The 20,206-nt window shown below is 41.0% G+C and overlaps 1 protein-coding gene across 1 annotated transcript in view; it reads left to right on the forward strand.

Moving 5' to 3' along the window:
* Positions 1–20,206, forward strand: part of SLC44A3 (solute carrier family 44 member 3) — a 92,039-nt gene that overhangs the window by 20,841 nt on the left and 50,992 nt on the right. The window contains exons 5-10 of the mRNA XM_075002485.1: positions 1,251–1,344; positions 3,368–3,537; positions 5,921–6,010; positions 6,694–6,818; positions 8,085–8,271; positions 19,958–20,123. Of these exons, the coding sequence (XP_074858586.1) occupies positions 1,251–1,344; positions 3,368–3,537; positions 5,921–6,010; positions 6,694–6,818; positions 8,085–8,271; positions 19,958–20,123 (832 nt within the window). The remainder of the gene's footprint in view (positions 1–1,250; positions 1,345–3,367; positions 3,538–5,920; positions 6,011–6,693; positions 6,819–8,084; positions 8,272–19,957; positions 20,124–20,206) is intronic.

Consider the following 20,206-nt stretch of genomic DNA (forward strand, 5'->3'; position numbering starts at 1 on the left):
CAGCTTGTTAGTTACATCACGTCATTTAGTTCAGAATAAAGTTTGGTTTGTCCAGCAAATGGGTATAAAAAAGTCTAATTTACGCCATGTTACACATTGGTTACGGTTACACTTGCGAGCTTTGCTGACAAAACCCTGGTTCTGTCAACAGAACTGGTAGAATGCCCACACACACAATGCATTTTGTCAACAGCTTGTTGACAAAACTCAGCACATTCACTGGCAGCGTTCTGCCTCAAAGCCATAAGGCATAACGCTGCTGTCAGTAAGTTCTGTTGACAAAAAGGCTGTGTGGACAGTGCGGGCGGGAGGCCTTCTCTTGACAGACATATCATCCACAACAATGGGCAGCCCTGTTCACTGTGCTTCCCAGTGACTGTTTTGTCAAGACAGTAGCCGGGCCGTCCGGCTGCTTTGTTGACAGAGTGGAGTGTTCTCTCAATTGGCTTTTGTGTGCGGCTGCACTCTGCCAACAGTTTTGTCAGGAAATTTCTTCTGATAGTGACTTCTTTTGACAGAGCACTGTAGTGTAACCATATCCCCCATTTCTGAATTTGACTCTAACCGGAGGATTCTGGAGTTGTGAGAAATGAGAGAAAAGAAAGTATAATCATCTGAGTTTAGTGAAATTTGCATTTTCGGATGTTTCAGTGGGCTGTATTTACCTCTCTTAAAACAAGTTACAATAATGGGCTTAAATTGCAGCAAGGGAGATTTAGGCTGCTCATTAGAAAAAACTTACTAACTGTCAGGGTGGTTAAACATTGGAGTAAATTGCCATTATTGGAGATATCTAAGAGCAGGTTAGGTAAACATCTATCAGGGATGATCATTCTAGATGGTGCCTGAATCTGCTGTGAGGGCAAGGGACTGTACTTGGTGCCCTAGTATTCTGTGATTCTATAAGTTAGTGATTAAAAGTTGGAAAAACTGAAACTATTACTCTTTCTGTAGAGCATGGGATAGGAGTTTCATCTTGATTTGTGAAACAATTATCTGGGTGGTAGTGTTTACAGAGCAGTGTTTAGCATCCTTCAGGGGGTGGGTGTTTGTGTGTCTTTAGTTTGCAGATTTGCAAACTAATATTTATTATGCTGCCCAAAATATTCAAAGCAATGCTTGATTTCAACAGCCATGCAATTAAGTGCTATTTATGAAGATTTGTAGCATTTTTAAGAAGTGTGTTTTCTGCCCAGAAACAAATGTTGACTAATAACAAGTAACCCTTTGGGGTGTTTTATTTCTCTTAGGTTCTTGCCTTTGTGTTTATAGCTTGAACATTTCCAGTTACACACAAAATCCAGAGGCCGCCAAGCTGTGTCCCACACTGCCAGTTCAACCAAGGTAAGAATTACTGTGTGCCTCACTGTGTTGCTAATTCAAGACAACTTTTCAAAGACTGTCCTTTGCATTTTGTATTTGACTTGAGGCATAACAATCAGAATGTTTTTTCTTTAATATCTTTGATTTTAGATTTTTGATTTACTGTATATGTGCAACCTCCCAAACTCTGTTCACATCCCTGATCAGCAGAGATAGTTAAAGATGATGTAATCAAGTAAAGTCCCATTGCTTTCTGGTGGCACAGCACAGAACTGGATCCTTTATGTTTCCACACTCTCTTTCACAAAGTTAAGTGAAGAAAAGAGAGTGAGATATTTCAGAGCTGAAACGTAAAACGAATTGAAAAGAGGGCACCTCGCACTTATTTCTTTGGAACTCTGGATTTTTTCTCTGCATTTGTGAGATCCTTGTGAGCACTTTCCATTATGTATGCGATACCGCTCCATAAAAGCAAAACTGGTTGAAGCAGTTTCCCTAGTAATAGTCACCGTTTACTTATTAACTAGGGAGGTATACTGTAGTCATTGATTGCTGTTTCGTTTTAGACACACGAGTCGGAAATCTAAAACCCTTCTTGCTGGCTTAATGAAGCAGTGCCACGACTAGAGGGATACTACATTGGGGGAGGGATAGATAGCTCAGTGGTTTGAGCAGGGGTCTGCTAAACCTGGGGTTGTGAGCTCAATCCCTGAGGAGACCATTTAACAAGCGGGGCAAAAAGGTACCAGAGATGATGCTTGGTCCTGCCAAGAGGGCAGGGTACTGGACTAGATGACCTCCCAAGGTCTCTTCTAGTTCTAGGAGATGTGTATCTCAATTATATATATGTAGGACATTTTGCTAACAATGCCAAAGAATGATATTTTTATATGTAAATATTTGACTGAACTAACTTTATGCTAAAGCTGGTCACTCGTAGCTCAGTACACCTTAAAGAACATTGGAATATTGTGAACTCCATGCAAAATTTGTGTATGAAAAATACCGTGAAATAATATTGATGTAGCTTACAGTCGTGCTGCCTTGTGTTTTAATCCCATCCATTCTTGCAAATTAAGCTGGTCAAGCCCAGTTCGTATTTGAATAGGAGCTCACAAAGGAGCAGGAAACGCTATTGGTGATCAGTAGATGGCACTCTTCCGACGGGTCCTGAATCAAAACCCCATCTGGAGGCACCTGGGCAAATTCCAATTTGGCTGGATATGTTCTGCCTTTCTAAATCCCTCCTGCGGTTTTAATCAGATAGATATACTTGCTTTGGGTATGTCTACACTAGCATTCCTCTTTCGAAAGAGGCATGCAAATGAGGGAAATTGAAAACGCAAATGAGGTGCAGATTTACATATCTGGCGCCTCATTTGCATATTCTCCTTTTGAAAGAGCTTTCGAAAGAAGAAAAACAGAGTAGATGTGGCTCTTTCAAAAGTAATCCCCATCTATGAAAGAAGCCTTCTTCCTTAAAAAAAAAAAAAGGGGGGGGGTTCTTTTCAAAAGAGCCAGTCTACACTGCTTTTCTTCGTCGAAATAAGCTCTTTCAAAAGAAGAATATGCAAATGAGGTGTCAGATATGTAAATCTGCACCTCATTTGCATGTTTGATTTCCCTCATTTGCATGCCTTGAATGCTAGTGTAGATGTAGCCTTTTGGTTATAAATTTTTGTGCAGTGGGTAGGGTGAAATGATCTCTGTATATTGGCTTAAGTTCTGAGAAGTTTGTTGAGACAATCTGAAATATTTAAGGGAAACCATAAAGATCCGTCTGAATACACCAATTTAACCATAAACTGCGTACCTTAATTTGGAATTGTCTTTATTTTGGTGGTGGTGATATATGGTGGTATTTTTTATATTTCATATTTACTAAAAAGCAAACAAACATAATTCTGCATATAAACAAAACAAAAGAGCTTGACTGTGAGTTTACACTTGTATTGGAACTGTCGGAATGATCATTGAATGGCTCTGAAACTTTAATCCAGTAATCAACCTCTCCCCCACCTCTCCTTTTTTTTTAACTTTCCAGCAAATCCTTCCCACTGTTCAATCGGTGTGTTCCACAAAACCCTGAGTGCTATTCACAGTTTGCATCCACCTTGATAAATGTGGCTAACAAAGATGACGTTTTTCATCGTATTCTCCGTGGAATTATGGCAGGAAGAGATGCTCTAATAGGACTGAGTGTACTTGCACTAGGTAATGTTGTGAACCAGGAGATGGATTTTAAAAAAAAAAGTGAATAGAATCTTATGTTTTAAGCCTTTGTAGAGAGAAAAATGCAATTTTTAAAAAATATTGACTTTTGGTTTATTTTTATTTAAGTTGAGAGAGAGAACTGCCATTTGCTTTCACAAGACAGACTAGTGAAATTCAGATTTATAGGAAGGAGGCTGAAAGCTTGCTGTGTATCACTTGTTTGTTTTTTGTCTAATTCCATTGGAAACTTAAGGCGGTAAAGTTATAAAATCAGAGGAATGTTTTTAATGATACATTTCCCCATTTCTTGGCATTCTGAGGGGGTCACTGAGGTCTTAGAAATTGCTTTCTTCAAGGGATTGCAGACACATATTCCCCTTGAGTGTCCATGTGCTGAGTGTGTCCAAGCCAAATAACTTTATCTAGCAGTACCTGTAGAGATGGTGGGGTGCCTCCCACCCTTTGGCCTCCCTAAGCTGTTTAAAGGCGGTTCCACCCTAACCCTTCTGTTCCTTCACACCAAACATTAAGAATTTGGGTCTCAGATACAGAAGTGATGGGGTCGGCCGTGGAATATACTTCTGCATCTGCATTTCAAGGAACACCACATCTGTACTGTAACAGTCTTCTGTGAAGTGATTTGCAGGTGTGTAATCCTCTTACGAGGTTCACAAGTAGATTCAGAAGGAAGAGAGGCTCAGTCTGCTCAAAACGGCCTTCCAGAATTCGCATCTGATCTGCAGTCGGTTGTAATAATATACTGGTTAGTCTAAATATGAATGGAAAACTGCAAACATCCAATGTCAAAATGCCACTGAAAAAAGTAATCAGTGCCATTGTGACTTTGTCAGGTAGCTCTGCATGGAAGTGAAGTGAGCTGTCCCATAAGCTTTTGTAATACAGGATGGTCTCCACTTGGAAATGGTCTGCATGGAGACCACTAGATCCTTCATGTATTTTGGAAAAGAAACAAAAATATGAGGTAATGAATGGAATGGTTTTGTTCCCTTCGAGTAAAATGCCAAGCATTGTCTATAATCCAAGGATTGAAAATACTGTTCACTGAATGAAGTTTGGGAAGAATACGGTGAGTAAATGGTCTCATTAGGATGAAATTGTGACACTACCTTAGACAAAAGCTGAAGATGTGGTATCAAAGCAACTTTGTCTTTGACAAAAACAAATATGCAGAAGTTATGGCCGCAAGAAACACTATCTTTTGGCACGGTAGCAACAGAGAATAAGTCACCAAGGGCTCCGATGGAGGACTTGTGGAGGCATCCGAGACAGGGCTAAGGTCTCATTGAGGAATCACTTCCTGCACCGACCAGATTTGACAAGTGATCCCTTTCGGAAGTATGACTACCATGCAGTTTAAGAAGATTGATTCCCCCCACCCACCCCATTGGATGGAGGATGGAGTGCCAGAGTCACTGCCATGTGGATCCTCCATGAACTGAGAGACAGAGGAGAGGACTGGAGGGTGTAACAATTATTCCAGAACATCCTGAATGTGGATTGTATTGAATCCCCTATTGAAGGGATAAGATTGAAAAATATTTCCATTTAGCTAGGACAGGTAGCTCTTGCTAGAATCTGTCAAAGAACTTAGAACAGCTCTCCTATTCCTTGTCTAGGTTTGCAGCACCCATGCTGTGAGGTGCAAGCTGCTTCGCCCTAGGTGCAAAACCTGAGTGCAATACTGAATCCATACATTGGGGCAATGGGGATGAACAGAGGGATTGAGATGATCACTCTTATGTTAGTATCACCCCATTGCTGTACTGTTAGGCAAAGTTCTCTGGCTTTGGAGTCCTCCGCATGGACCCCTGAGTGGACTATACATTGCACTCACACCTTGAAGTGCAACAATTGAATTACAGGTCTTAGTCATATAAATTGAAAAAATTTGGTACTGTCATGATTCTGAAGCTTAATTATTAAAGTCATTAAGTTATTAATAATTAAAGGTAATTTACATTTTCAGAGTAAAAAAAATCAGTTTGGTAGCTTTGATTTCATGTTTCATGAGCAAGTTGAAATTGACAAGAACTGGCTTCAGAATTAGAGAACACATGGCAAATCCATCCAAGAGTAAATAGGTGTCAGAAGGCAAGGGTTATACCAGTAATGAGTTTACCCTAAGCACCTGACTGTGCTATGTAATTGCCAGTTCTGATCATTTTAGGGTGTGATTTTGGAACATACGTCTTCAAAACAGACTCTCCTCCATTTTAAACCTCTTCAATCTCTGCTTTCAAGATCAATATTTACAAATAAAAAAAACCTAGAATGCAGAAAAATGTAACTTTCTGTACAACTGTTAGTTTGATTAAATGGATTACAACAGTCATGAGAAGTTAACTGTTTGTTTGTTTTCCAGCCTTCTCTTTAATAATGGTTTTAACCTTCAGATTCATCACCACTCTTCTGGTCCATATTTTCATAACACTAGTTGTGTTTGGATTGTTATGTAAGTATATTTATTTAAAATAAATGTTTAAGACTTTTTTTTACTGAATTGAAAGAAAAACATAAAGGCAAGACAGAGCAAATGGATTTTTCCTCAAGTATCCTTTAGTAGGCAAAATTGGGTCTCAGTCCTGAAATCAGACCCATGCTGGACCCTTATTTCTATGTGGATGAAAAGATCTGGCTGTGCAGGTCTAGTTGTGAGATTACAGTGTTGGGAGGTTTGGTTTTGGTTTAAGTTTATTTATTTACAGTTGTCTGTAGATTTAATTTCTTTTGACAAATGATGTGAGTCTGGCTAGCGGTAACATTTCCAACACAGTTAAATAAAGAATTTAACAGTACACCATTTATAAAGGGAGAACTATTCAGAAAGATCACATTTCAGGCTTTGACCAATCTTATAAATTATATTTATCTTGTGCAACAATGCTGTAACTTCAGAGCTGCAAGAAAACCAGACTTAATGTTAGCTTTGACCTCAAAATTGCACACAAACTCTACAGTTTTGTTTTATTGTTCATAAATCTGTGCATTTACACCTAATATTTCTCACTTTGCACTATTCCTGAGTTAATCTGAATTCAAGAGGACAGGGTAACAGAGCCATAAAGATGTACATATTAGCTTTCCAGTCACTTGTGATGTACTGTCTATAATTTCATGGATTTGTGTTTGTTCTAGTTGTCTCAGGTGTTCTCTGGTGGTTGTATTATGACTACACCAATGACCCAAGCATAGAACTGGAAACTGAACAAGAAAATGTAAAATATTTACTTGGATTTGCTATCATAGCTACATTGATTACGGTGAGAAATGTTACAGCATGTTTTTTCGGGAGCTTAATGTTAGAGATTTCAATCTTGAATAAAACTATATGACAGCAATGTAGGTGTACGTGCCCCTTCATTTATTTAAATTTGACATTGAAAAGTGGACATTCCATTGTGAAGTGTAACTGAGGTAGTATAGTGAAGTTTCAACAATGACAGAGTTATTTTATCCAGTGGCAGATTGCACTGTGGTGTCTTCTTTCCATTTGCAGCCAGGTAAGATCTGCCTATAATTACATAAGCCTTTTGTTACGCTTTTTTGGTAAAATTCACCTGTGTTATATGAGGTCTGTATAAGACTTTCCACATGTGTTAGGGCTGCAGAACAGAGCCAGCAGAAGAGCTGTGCTGGAGGGCCAATGCCTTGGGTATGCTGCCATAGTGTGAATCTATAGACTCTCTTCATTTAAGCTACTAATGGGGTTGAATGAGTCCAGAGACTCTAGATTCATGTAAATGTGGCTCCTGAGGCTCCAACATACCTTGTAAGAGGAACAAAGGGGAAGCAGCCATTGCAGTGGAATGGAAGCTCAGTGCCACAATTTAGTGTTCTGCCCACAAACTGTGGTGCTGAATTTTTACTTTTCCTGTCATTCACCTCCTGCTCATCACGCACAACCTGATTACTAGGGCTTTATGCTGTTAAAATGAATGTTTTCTTATTTAGCATTGTAGCCCCATATATTGTTGGGAAGCGAGAAACAGCTGCATTAATATTACTTTAAAAGAACATGCCATCTGTACTGTGTTCAAATTACTAATGTACTTGATAGACATTAGTGATTTCTTGTGTATTCTTTGTATGTTGTCAGATAGCAGGAGCTGCACCTCTTTTCATACTCAATAGAAGAATATAAAGGGGTTTCTTTTGGAGCAAATTTGTTTGTGTGAAACTTGCAGATTTGTTCTGGTGCCGTTTGTAGAACTCCAAATAATCTGCTGCTCCTCTAAGAGCATCTGACATCTTTGTGTAGAGCAGGCTAGAAAAGTGGTGTAAAGCTGCTTGTATTGTCAATACTTGTTTTATAGTTTCCAGTGTGCTAAGTCTTTTACGCATTGCTTAATGCTTTTACAGCCTTAAAGATTTAGTGCATAATGGTTTTATGAAAAGACGTGTTCTGCTGCAGCATCTTTGTGAAATCTGTTTCACGCTTTTCCTATGAAATTTGGCAACTTCTGATAATTTAAGAAAGAATCCCTGGTTTACTATCTTTCTGATTTGTTTTTGCTCTCTTTTAATAGATAGTTCTACTTTCCCTCGTATTTGTACTAAGGAAGAAGATTCAGCTTACTCTGCAGCTCTTTCATATTGTTAATAAAATAATTAGCGCAGTCCCTTTCCTATTGTTCCAGCCTCTGTGGACCTTTTTAATTCTCATTTTCTTCTGGGTGTTCTGGGTTGCTGTGCTACTCAGCTTAGGAACTGCAGGTAAGTAGTTGTAATTTATCATGCTCGTGTTTTTACACTATCTTGTTTAAAATTTGGTCTTTAAACACAGAACCTGATGGTATTGGTGTATGATGTATAGTGTATGTTGTAATATAGTTATATTATGGTCTTGTTTTCTGTTTACGTCACCTTCCTAGTTCTGCAGGTAGTTACTGAGGAGAGGATAATATAACATGCTAGAGGAGAGAGACACTTGTGCACACTCATAGTGACTTACTTTGTTCTTTCTTATTTAGTTGTCACAATGTAAAATGTCATTACAGATTCAAAATACATAGTTGTAAGTGGGGAGCATAATAGATATGTGGAGGGCTTTGATTTAGTACAGAAGTTGTGAAGTGACTGTGTTTCTACTACAAGAACAACAGGACGATGCCGTCTCTCTTGCTAGAGATGTAACATTATTCTGGGGAACATTACTGTGAGAAATTTTAAAATGGCATTCAAGCAGAGGACTTGGAAGGAATGACTAGATGGAAGAGGAGGGATAAGAATGGGAGAGGTGGAGCTCATAAATTTTAAACTTTGGCTCTGTTGGGCATAGTTCCTCCTAGGAAAAAAATTAAACGGGGCTCTAGCTCTGGGGCTGAACAGGGCCAAAAACATCCCCAAAACAAAAAAACCTTTCACATGTGAAGAGTGTCCCAAGTTCATTCTATCTTAGTAGTGACTGAAAGGAATTATCAGCATATGGGGGTATATGTATAACGCAAGAATCATGGTCTCTGACTACATAGTGGGCAGGTAACTATCACAGTTGGCATACTTGAGGGCAGTCTCGATTGGGAGGCCACAGAATGAGTAATCTTTCCAGGACAAGAGTGAAGCTTCTATGTATAGTGCCCCTGTGGGCAAAGAGCATAGGGTTCTTATACTATCGGCTTTGTCTACACTGACAGCAGCATGTAGGGCACATGTTGTTACATGTTGCAGTGGAAAACAGATTGCATCAATATTTACTGTTGTGTGGTGTACCCCGGTGCAAAAGCTCTGGGAAAAGGGAAGCAGCAGGGAAAGGCTCCAGCAGTGGAAAGCTGACAAAGCCTTTACTTGCTTCAGGAAGCTGCTGGCATCTTTTTCCACTGCCTCTCCTTGCTAGAGCCTTTCCCTTTTGCTCAGAAAGGCTCTTGCAGCAGGGAGCTTCCAGAGCCTTTCTTTGCAGCCTTTCCATTCCCCTCCCAAAGCCCTTAAGTGCTGCTAGAGCCTTCCTCTGCATGAGGAAAGGTTCTGGTAGTAAGAGACCACTCTGCTTAAAAAAAAGGAGGGGGGGCGTCACTGTAGCTGGAGAAGTATCAGAGGGGTAGCCGTGTTAGTCTGGATCTGTAGCAGCAACGAAGGGTCCTGTGACACCTTATAGACTAACAGAAAAGTTTAGAGCATGAGCTTTCGTGAGTTAACTCACTTCTTCAGATGCTGGTCCTGGAAATCTGCAAGGCCAGGTATAAATAGGCCAGAGCAAGGCTGGGGATAATGAGGTTAGCTCAGTCAGGCAGGCTGAGTTGTATTGTCATCAGTAGATCTGGAGGTGTGAACTCCGAGAGGGGAAGCTTCTAGCTGGAGAAGACATTGCTTTGGCGTGTAGAGAGCCAGGTAGGGTACACAAAGGTTCTGGGTTGGCTGTTCTTGCCTAAGCAGAGCTGCACCATCTAGGTGATTTATATCTACGCTAGGTGGGGCATGTAGTGTGTGTACTCCATATTCGGCTGTAATTGCAGACATGGCCTGAGATTCAATGTCTTCCATGAGCATAGCAGTCAGTAAAATGATGAACAAGTACTTCCATATGCGACGGTCGAACTAGATATCATACAGCTTACTGAAAGCACTTACAGTTCCCATTAAATAGCAAAAATAATTGCAGACTTTTGGGCTCTTGTTTAATTTAGGAATGAAGGAAGGAAATAACTCTTCTGCTTCTAACCTTTGGCTGTGTATCCACTGGTATACACAGTGGGAACAGAGAGAGAGAGAATGATAAACAAAAGAGGCCTATGAAAAGGGTGAATCCAGTTAAACTAGGAAATGGGGATTTTAAGTCTGCTATAGGGGCAGGCCAGATGAACAGGTGGAGAGATGATGTCGGTATGTGTGAGGGATGACACACCTCATGCAAACTGCTTGTATGGTAAATGTTGTGGTTTTGTTGCCTGTTTACTTTAAATATTACGGTACCTACCTTATGCAGAGGTAGCTAGTGTTTTGTGGGATGGAGTTAATGCAGAATGTTACAGAGGACAGATGCATTTTGCTTTGTCATGAACATTTTCCTTTTGTTCTTCATATCTTCACCATTTTCCTTTAATCTCAAAAAATTATTGGGACAATGAGGTATCCGTACTTGCTTGCAGCGTATGGAAAAACAAAACACAACCAAGCTCTGCTACTTCTCATTAAGTGTATGTCATTGTCTCCACCTCTTCCCTTTCCTCCTTCCCTGGGGCCAATAGCTGTGGTAACCTCCCTGTGCAGTCCTGACAGGAAGGGGGCAGGTATACATCAGTAATTTATTTTTGGTAGAGGTGTTTTCAGAATGTTTGTTCCTCTGATAGTCACTAAACGAGCGGTTGACAGAGGTCCCCTCTTCCCAGTGTTTGATGGAAAGCTCTGTAGGTTTGTGGAGAGATTTTCTCTTTCTCCACCCTCTTCCTTTCCATCCCCAACTGTTGAGATATTTCAGAAATACTTGGTGGATGTATTTATTGGGTGGGTGACTTGCTGCTTCCCCAAAGTTGTGAGGCGCCATGGTACCAAATTTTCAGCCCCTGTAGCCTCTTCATGAATCTTTCCTGAATAACTGAACACTGAACATCATTCTTTTTGGGGCAGATTTACTTTGCTTTGATGTGTCATCGATGTCTCTTCAATGCACTCCTCATAGCCTATAGTATTTTTGCCCCTAATCAGTGATGGTTACATGTGGCCTCGGAATACCAGAAGCTACATTATGTGGTTGTTACTGAAAGGGAAGCATCTTTCAAAATCAGCAAAATGATCAGTGCTTTAGTATAGCTCGGTAGGCTATTGCACCTTTAGTTAGTTGACTGCTTTCATCTGGTTCAGGCCTTTTATTAATTTGGGTAAAGGTGACACATTAAAGCCATAAGGGTGTAATACTCAGTTTTAAGAGTTTAGGATTGCTTTTCATGCAGTTTGACAGTAAGTCTAGTAAGACTGGTAGCAGTTAGGTAAAATAAATCAGAATGCACTAAATTTGAAGTACTAATGGCCAGGAATGATAGAGGAGACAACACATTCTTTTATTTAAGCAGAGCTGACAATGAGTGAATGCGCAAAACTCAAAGGAACTTTCACTCTAATTCTCCAGTATGCAACAAAAGCATTTAACAAATGTCCTTGTTTAAATTTGGAAAATGCCAGGTGAGTCCAACATATTCAAAAAAGTTATTAGACTCTTAGGAATATAAAAGCGTGTATTTTCAGTCCTTTGCTTTTGGGTTGTTTTTAGCAGATGTCAATAGCTGTAATTTTCAGCCATTTAGCCAGCTAAAATATTAATTTTTGTTTCCTAAAACAAACTAAAGTGCTAATGAGTTTTCAAGTAGGTGTCAGAGTAGATACAGAAATATCAGCCTGTATATTCGTTTGTTTTTCTAATTGCAAATCAGCTTTAATCCTGGTTCTAAATTACCATTATAGTACATCAAAATTAAACAGAGGCTTTTGTCAATAATTCAAATGATACTTGTTTGTTACTACCTATGCAGTTACAATAATAGTTAATGTAAAAAAAGAAAACTGTAGTAACACCCATAATCCACTAGATGCCATAATACATTTCAATTCATCTTCCATCAGTACTTGAACTGTCTTAATCCTCCTATATTTTATTAAGATGAATGTTATTTTGCACTTATTTACTGTCATCAGAGTCATTCAAAGGGTTTACAGAGAACAACTAAGCCTCTCAAAATTCTTTTTACAAAAGAGGATAGTCAGGGTAAGGAATACAATTGTAATTGACTCCTAGCCCCATGCTCTAACCCGTGGGTGAGCAAACTTTTTAGGTCAGGTCCCACTTTTCACCCCAACAATTAGCAGGGCCTCCACCCCCAACCTGCCTAATGTAATCCAAACCAACAGAAATTTTGGTTATATGCATATGGAAATAAAACAAACCTTTTGGCGTATATAAGAAAATAAGTATGTAGGATGTAAAAGCTTTATTAATTGGTATATAAATGTGAATACACATACATACAAACAGTAACATATTTCAACATTTTTTAATGAGATGGATGAGCCTGAGACCCCACAGCTGATTGTCCTGCCCCTCCTTATGAAATTTCACATACCCCCAAGGGGGCCTGTCCCCCACTTTGCTAACCCCTGCTCTAGCCATTAGGTAACAGTTCAGGTGTTCATATTGGAAAATCATCAAGTTCCAAGTGTCTGAATTGATATGATGCTGTTTAAGAGCCAGTTTCTGACACGTATCAGAGGGGTAGCCGTGTTAGTCTGGATCTGTAGCAGCAACGAAGGGTCCTGTGGCACCTTATAGACTAACAGAAAAGTTTTGAGCATGAGCTTTCGTGAGTTAACTCACGAACGCTCATGCTCTAAACTTTTCTGACACGCTAACTCATGTTAGCCCCAGTCCAGAAACGCACATAGACATGTGCTTAAGTTGCTGGGTTAGGGCCATGTAATAGTTCTTCATAGGTTGTATGGATTTAAATCATGATTTAATCACCAGGTGGAAAGCCTGGATTTAAATAATTTGATTTTAATCAACTATTCCATTTGTAATGTAGCTGTCTTCTAAGGTGCATTCTCATTGCTTTATATTATCATTACATCCTATTTATTTACAATTAACTGGAGCCTTTATGCTAGGTTTGGTACTTTTTTTGCTACACAGTTGGGTAGAGTATAACTATAAATATTTTCTGATTCTTACCAATTGCGTATTTTAGTATGTTTTTAAAATGGTGAATAATGTATTGTTTGTTTATTAAATGATGATTTTTTCTTAATAGTTTGTGTCAGGCTGCAATAGGATAACTGGAGTTTGTTTAAGCACACACTAGCATATAATATTTATTTTTATTAGATAATATTGCACCCAGTAGCACAGCCTCCCCACAGGTCAAGTAGTTTTTATGGTACATGATCTGTTTGTCAAGCTCTGTAAAAATGGCCCCTCAAAAATTAGATGATTTCCTTGTGCTCTTTCTCTATATAGGAAAGCAGCCCTTAGTGCAAGGTTTTGATAGTTGCTTATGGAGTCACTGTATTTGTTTTTATTTAAACAGCCCTAGGCAGGGCTCTACCTTCAGCCCCAGGCCTGTAATCTAAGCCCCACCATGCAGCTCTGAAGCCCTCGGGCTTCAGCTTCCCCTCTGGCTGGTGGGGCTTGGGCTTCAACCCCAAGCTCCAAACAGATTAAGCCAGCCTTGGTGACCACATTAAAATGGGGATAGTGACCCATTTTGGGAGTCGAACCCAAAGGTTGTGAGAACCTCTGCAATAAGGCTTATGGTACTAAATCACATTGATGCCAAAGCAGAATTGATAAATTGAGGAAAATGATTGAGGAAAATTGAGTTACAACCACATAAACTTTGTGATTGCTTGAGACGTCAGCAAAGACCCCCTCTAGTAGTCACATCTGTAGTCTGTATGGCACAATTCAGAAAATATGCTCTCTGATATTGATATTCCACTTCTGTTTGGCTGTGACTGCTGTAAGGCTGTAATACTGAGCTACTGATTGAGATGGAGAAACTTTTCCAAGTCTTACTAGAAATGCTATGGCAGCATCCTGGTATCTGGCTAACTTTTTATGTATTTGCATCAGAGTAACAAATTTAAGAGAAGTTCATGTACATTAGGAGGCTATGGGTCAACAATGCGGATTTTAGTCTCAACTTAACCACTTGGAATTGTCAGATTGCTGCACTGGCAAGACCGATTTTCATTTAATAATCTCTTGCTATGATTAGACTGCTGGAAGAAAAGTATATTGCAGACAAACTAGAACTATATTCTGAAGTTTTGCTCTGTTTTTACTTTTTTTTTCTTTGTGCCTCTATGAAGAGATCTCACTGGAATGGTGAAGAAAGGAGATATATTTTAATAGGATATCAGAGAGATCCTTGCTGTTTGATGCCTGCTATCAATAGTCTCTCATTTTTATATGTGAAACATACTGTAATGCATTATTCTGTCATTGATTTTTATGTGCATGGTTACCGTAGACCAGGGGTCTGCAACCAAAATAGTGAGAAGAGCCATTTTTTCAAGTTCAGTTACAAAATCAATACATCAGGAGCCACAATGCATGTGAATGAGACAGTCCTTAACAAATAATGTCAAAGGCGTGCTTTTTATAACCGCTATTTTAAGAATAGCACACACAATGATTTGTATCAGATAGAAAGTTTGTTACTTTCACCCCCGGATTGGTGAGCAAATGAGGACCAGGAATATGGGATAGGCTCTTAAGCAGGAGGGAGCAATGTTTGCATCAACCCTCCACTTCTCCCCACCCCCATTCCCCGTCTCTACTCCGCTTGGCCCACAAACGTGTCTCCCTATCCCTAGGCTTTACTCCTCTCAGCCCCACTCTACCCCCATCCGCAGGATTAACCCTCCTCAGACGATGAGCTCCTCCAGCTGCACACCCTGTCCCAACCTGTCCACTGAACCCAGATCTTACTTGCCCACCCACTGGTCTCACTGCCCAACTTCTCAGGCCAGAAAGTGCCTGCAACTCTCTGACACTCCCCACCCAGCGACACTGGCGCCAGACTCGCCAGCTTCTGGGGCCCAGCAGGCAGCTGGGCCGGGTCCTAGGGGAGCTGAGATTGCACTGCAGGATGCAGCTCCAGGTTCCAGCAGCTGCCAGTGGAAATAGGGAGGGATACCAATTAAATTTAGTACTATGACTCCAGGAGTGGTAGAGTAGTCAGCAGCGGCAGCACCTGGAACCACAAGTGACTCCATAAAGAGCTGCAGGTCGCTGACCCCTGCTGTAGACATACAGGCTATGCCTACACTAGAGAGTTTTCTAGACAAAACTCACGGAGCGTCTACACAAAATGTCGACAGAAACAATAAAAGCTGTGTAAATGCTCCGTGGGCCCTTCTGTCGACAGAGCAGGTCAAAATATCAATCTACTTTCATGTGTAGACACAGTCTGTCTACAGAAGTTTTGAAGGAACATCTCTTCTGACTGTACTGTCCGTAGATAGATGCTTCTAGTGTAGACATAGCCACAGAGTATAAGTCAATAACGCACATACATCATGCAGGAATACAGCACATGATCTTTGGCTCCTCTCAAATGCTGATATGAGATGACATCCAGCAGAGGGCAGTGATACATTATGGACGCAATACCAGCCCATAACAATTTCTGTTAAGCCAAGTCTATTATTGTTAGTCATTATTTTAAATAGTAATGGCTTGTTAAGTGCAGTGGAATTATAGTGTGTGATGCAGCCATTCAGTAATCATTTTAACCAGTCTGTTGGTGCAGAAGTAAAATATCCAAACAATTTGCATGATAGGGAAGTGTTCATAAGTAAAGGTTTCACATCAAATCCTTTAAATCCCCAGTTCAGCTGCTGAAGGAAAGGACCTCTCTTCAAATGAAATTGAAGGCTGAAGAGATCTATTTCTTTTATCCACTGTGCAGTATTATTTGCACGGTTGCCACTCACAAGGATTACAATTGATGTACGAGCATGTTTGTCTAGTTGGACATGCTGTAAGGACACAGTGGCCTAAAACTGCTGGAAGAGTTAAAGGAGTTGAGAAATGCTCAGAGTATAGAATGAGATGCAAATGTACAGTGCAGCTGATAAAATTTACTTTTGTTGTAAGTGGAAATGTGCTCTATTTTAAATTCTCTGAGGGATAAAATCAGAGCCAGAAGTTTTTTCTTTTCTTCTTTTTCAAAGGGGTGGAAGGAGAGAGATGGCAGTTGTTATGGAGAATCACTGGTATACATGCTTTAAGAAATGTTATAAGAAATTTTGTTCTCCTAGCTTAGCACTAGTCACCAAATTTGTTGAAGCCTTAGGCCCAGGTCAGGCTGACGTGAGCAGAATAATAGGGAGGCGGCTGCAAAACCAGTAGAAACTGGTTCTTGATGAGCAGAAAAGGAGTTTGAAAAGACAGCAATGAGAGAGGAATGCAAGGAGTTTAGATAACAATTGCTTGAAGATGATCGGGCGTCTACAGCAAGATCATCTTCCCAGCACCTGGATCCATCCAATTAGGAAGAGTGAAGACCCCTACTCAAATTAGGGGATTGGACTCTGGGCAGGGGCATGGGCGGTGTTACAAACTGTGGGGGTATAATTGTTAATGGTTTCTGCAAGGCGGGGTCCCTCCCTGGAGGCACCCAGCTCAAGCTGTACTTCTGTACATCAATAAACCTGTGTTTTGGATCAGGCCCTTAATGTAGTATTTGCAGGATCCTAGAGTTGGACCTAGCCCTGTTGTGGTGGCCGGTGAGCAATTCCACAACAGCAGCAGAGATCATGGGCAAAGCATGGGGGGACATGAAGTTCATGCAACCCCAAATGCCGTGGGCAGATTTGCCAAGGGGCTGGCTTGCTGCTAGAGGGAACTAAGGGGAGGGCCTGGTGCCTGCAGTAGGGGTCCCCCCCCAACTCACCAGCAGTGGTGGGCAAAACACAGCAACATAGCCCCAGCTCATTCTTCTCTCCTCGTGCACATCGCTCAGGGGAGGGTTAGAACTGCCCCTCTGACCCCCCACACTCACTGGCAGGAAGAAGTGAGCTGGGGCCTAACAGTTCCACTGCTGGTGGTGGGATGGGGCTGGTGCCCATGTTGGCCCCCTGGCCACCTCAGCTGGGGGAAGAGGCAAGGCAGTGCAGAGCAAGGGTGGAGAGGAGTGGAGCAGGGCCAGGGAGAGAGATGGTCTGGGATGGAGGGGGCAGCTGTCCCAGCTGAAGCTTCCTCAATCTGGGGAGGCTCATGTGGTTGATGGGCCTCTGGGTCCCCTCCTGACCAGTTGCCCATGCTTGAAGTTTTTCACTTGTAAAGTAACTTGAATTTTCACAGATCTAAAAAACAGTAGGATCAATTTTCGGTAGCTGTATTCCACTGAATGGATCTCCTTACCGCAGTGCAGAATCCTAATCTCTCTAAAATGCCTGCAGCTGATGACAGTTTGCCTGTTTAGCTAAAACTGAATACACATTTCTGAACATGAAGTAACCAGTGTATGCATCTATGTTTTCACTTCAATGACGGTTACCTCGTGGCAGCAATTAAATAGACTGGGTTATGACCTGTGAACTTTTTTTAGTAGTCTGCATTATATTGCAGGATGTGACTCATGATCCAGGGAGCAATGAGAATAAGAACTACCCAAATTTGATAGAACCCGTTTGTTTTGACTTCCAGTTCTCAGCTCTATCCTCTAGACCCTAAATCAGAGTTGGGTAACCTGCAGCTCATCAGGGTTTCACGTGTTGCCCACGCACCCTCTACCCACTTCCACCACTTTTCTCATGTACTGGGTGCCCTGCACTTACCTACTCATCCCCAGCACTTCCAGCGTGCCATGAATTGTGGCTGAGTTGTGGCATTCAGACTCTGAGAAGAAGGGGAGGATGGGGTATCAACCAATTCATGGCACTCTGGGGGTGCTGGGAGGGCAGGGGAGGAGCAGGGACAAAAAGCGCTTGGGAGAAGAGGCAGGGAAAAGGCTGGGCAGAAATCTGATACTGTAAAGTAGGCATAAATGGTGACTTTTTAAAATTATTATTTGTAGTTGAATAAAGTGCTACTAAAATATAAATGATTAAAGCATTTCTGGTTGTGAAGTATTCAGCGTGCCGTGTACTGATGTATTTAGTCTTATTCTTGGGATCCTGGTTAATGCACATGACTGATTTCAATCTTGTGACCCACTAAGCCAAAGGAGGGCCACTCATGCGGTTTGCTTATTAGCTGTGGTTGCCCATTGCTGCTATAAAATAAAACATGAATTATGTGGCCACAGAAAATAACTTGTAAAACAAAAATTGATACACCAATAATGTATGGACCCTTGGTGCATACTCTGGGCAGTCTTGAAGAAACAAAGCATAATGTATAAAATTATCCTGCCAACACTAGACAGCATTAATGGACAATTTCTTATCCTGCCTCAGCTCATGTTGACAGCAGGAATGCTGTACTGGAAGTTAGTATCAAGGAACAGCCATAGCTGATCCTTAGGGAATGTCTCTCTTGGGTGAACAGATGTATCCGTAAGGTCAGCAGATTAGAACCCTGGCAAATTGATAAAGAGAGTGAGTTCTGTTGTCTCTTTTTAATGTTGAAAAACCTTATTTTGTCAGAGTTTTAACCTATACTGGGGATGGTAACCTGCGGCTCTTTAAGGAGCCACTTGTGGCTCCAGAGGCTGCTGCCACTTAAACAAAAATGTAAATTCAGTTGCCTGCCATTGAACCAACTGAATCTAGTTCTTTGTTTAAGAGGTGGAAGCTGGAGATGCTCAGCAATCAGCTGTGGCAGGGAGCCCAGAAGAGAGAGCCAGCTGGACGGGAGCGGCCCCACCTGGGCAGAAGTCTAAGCTGTCAGGAGAGCTTGGAGGAGGGCTACCGAGCCTGCCCCTGCTGGAGCCACAACCGCACTGAGAAGTAGTAGGAGACAGCAGGGAGCAGTGGGGGTAGGCAGCAGCTGTAGCCTCTGCAGAACTGCAGGCCTGTAGACGGGGGCGGGGGATAGATTGGGGCTCAGAGGGGTTAACCCTGGGGGCTGGGGAGGAGGGAAGTTTGGGGCTTAGTGGAGTTAATCCTGGGGTAGGAGGAAGGTTTGGGGCTCAGAGGGGTTAAGCCGAGGGGGAGGGATGGGGCTCAGAGGGGTTAATCCTGGGAATGGGGGCCAGGTTTGCGGGATTTTGGGGGTAAAACCTGGGGATAGGGGGCAGATTCAGGAGCTGAGGGTGGTAAAGCCTGGAGATGGGGGTAACAACTTTCTAACCAGCACAAATAATTGTGTGTGTGCTGCCCTTAAAATAGGGGTGATAAAAACCACAGTTTGACATTATTTATTAAGGACTGTCTCGTATTCACGTGCATTGCAGCTCTTGAAAGATTGAGTTTTGTAACTGAATTTGAAAAAATGGCTCTTCTCGCTATTTCAGTTGCAGATTCCTGGCCTATACATTATTCTGCTTTGTTTCAGTGGTACATTTATATCATTAATCCTTTCCAGCAATCTTTCTCTCTCTTCTCTTTTAGTTTAATGCTGTTGTCTGCATAAGTGAAAACTTTACTTTTAGGTATTTCTGTAATTGATCTTAATCAGATTTCATATTTTGATTATGAAGATTTTTCATTTATTTATTTTCATTTTAGAACACATCCTGAAATTCTTACCTCGTTTCTCCTAAATTCTTACTCAGACAAAATTCCCATTTAATTTACTGGCAGCTGTAAAAATGACCTGGCTTAAAATTGAGGCATTAGGCCATATAAGAATATTTTTCTTAAAATTAGTTGTGTGCTTTGGTAAATGTTACAAGAATTAAACTGCTGGATTCTATTTTATAACTTTATTTTCAAAAAATTGAATACATGGGGATATATGGAATGTGTTTTAAGTAGTTTTGTTTATTGAGTTGTGGTTAATATTGTGATATCTTTGACTTCTCAGGTAGTGCACAAGTCATTTCAGGAGGACAAGTAGAATATAAAATTCTGACTGGCATTCGCTACATGTGGTGGTACCATTTAGTTGGCCTTATTTGGACTAGTGAATTCATCCTAGCTTGTCAGCAAATGACAATTGCTGGAGCAGTGGTTACTTACTATTTCAACCGGTATGTGCAAAATTTATCTCCTGATATATTTGGTGTTTTCTTAGTATTTACTTTGTTTGTTTTTAGGAAAACTACTATAAAAG

This window comes from Carettochelys insculpta, chromosome 9 (genome assembly GCF_033958435.1).
Source record: "Carettochelys insculpta isolate YL-2023 chromosome 9, ASM3395843v1, whole genome shotgun sequence".
Taxonomy (NCBI): Eukaryota; Metazoa; Chordata; order Testudines; family Carettochelyidae; genus Carettochelys; species Carettochelys insculpta.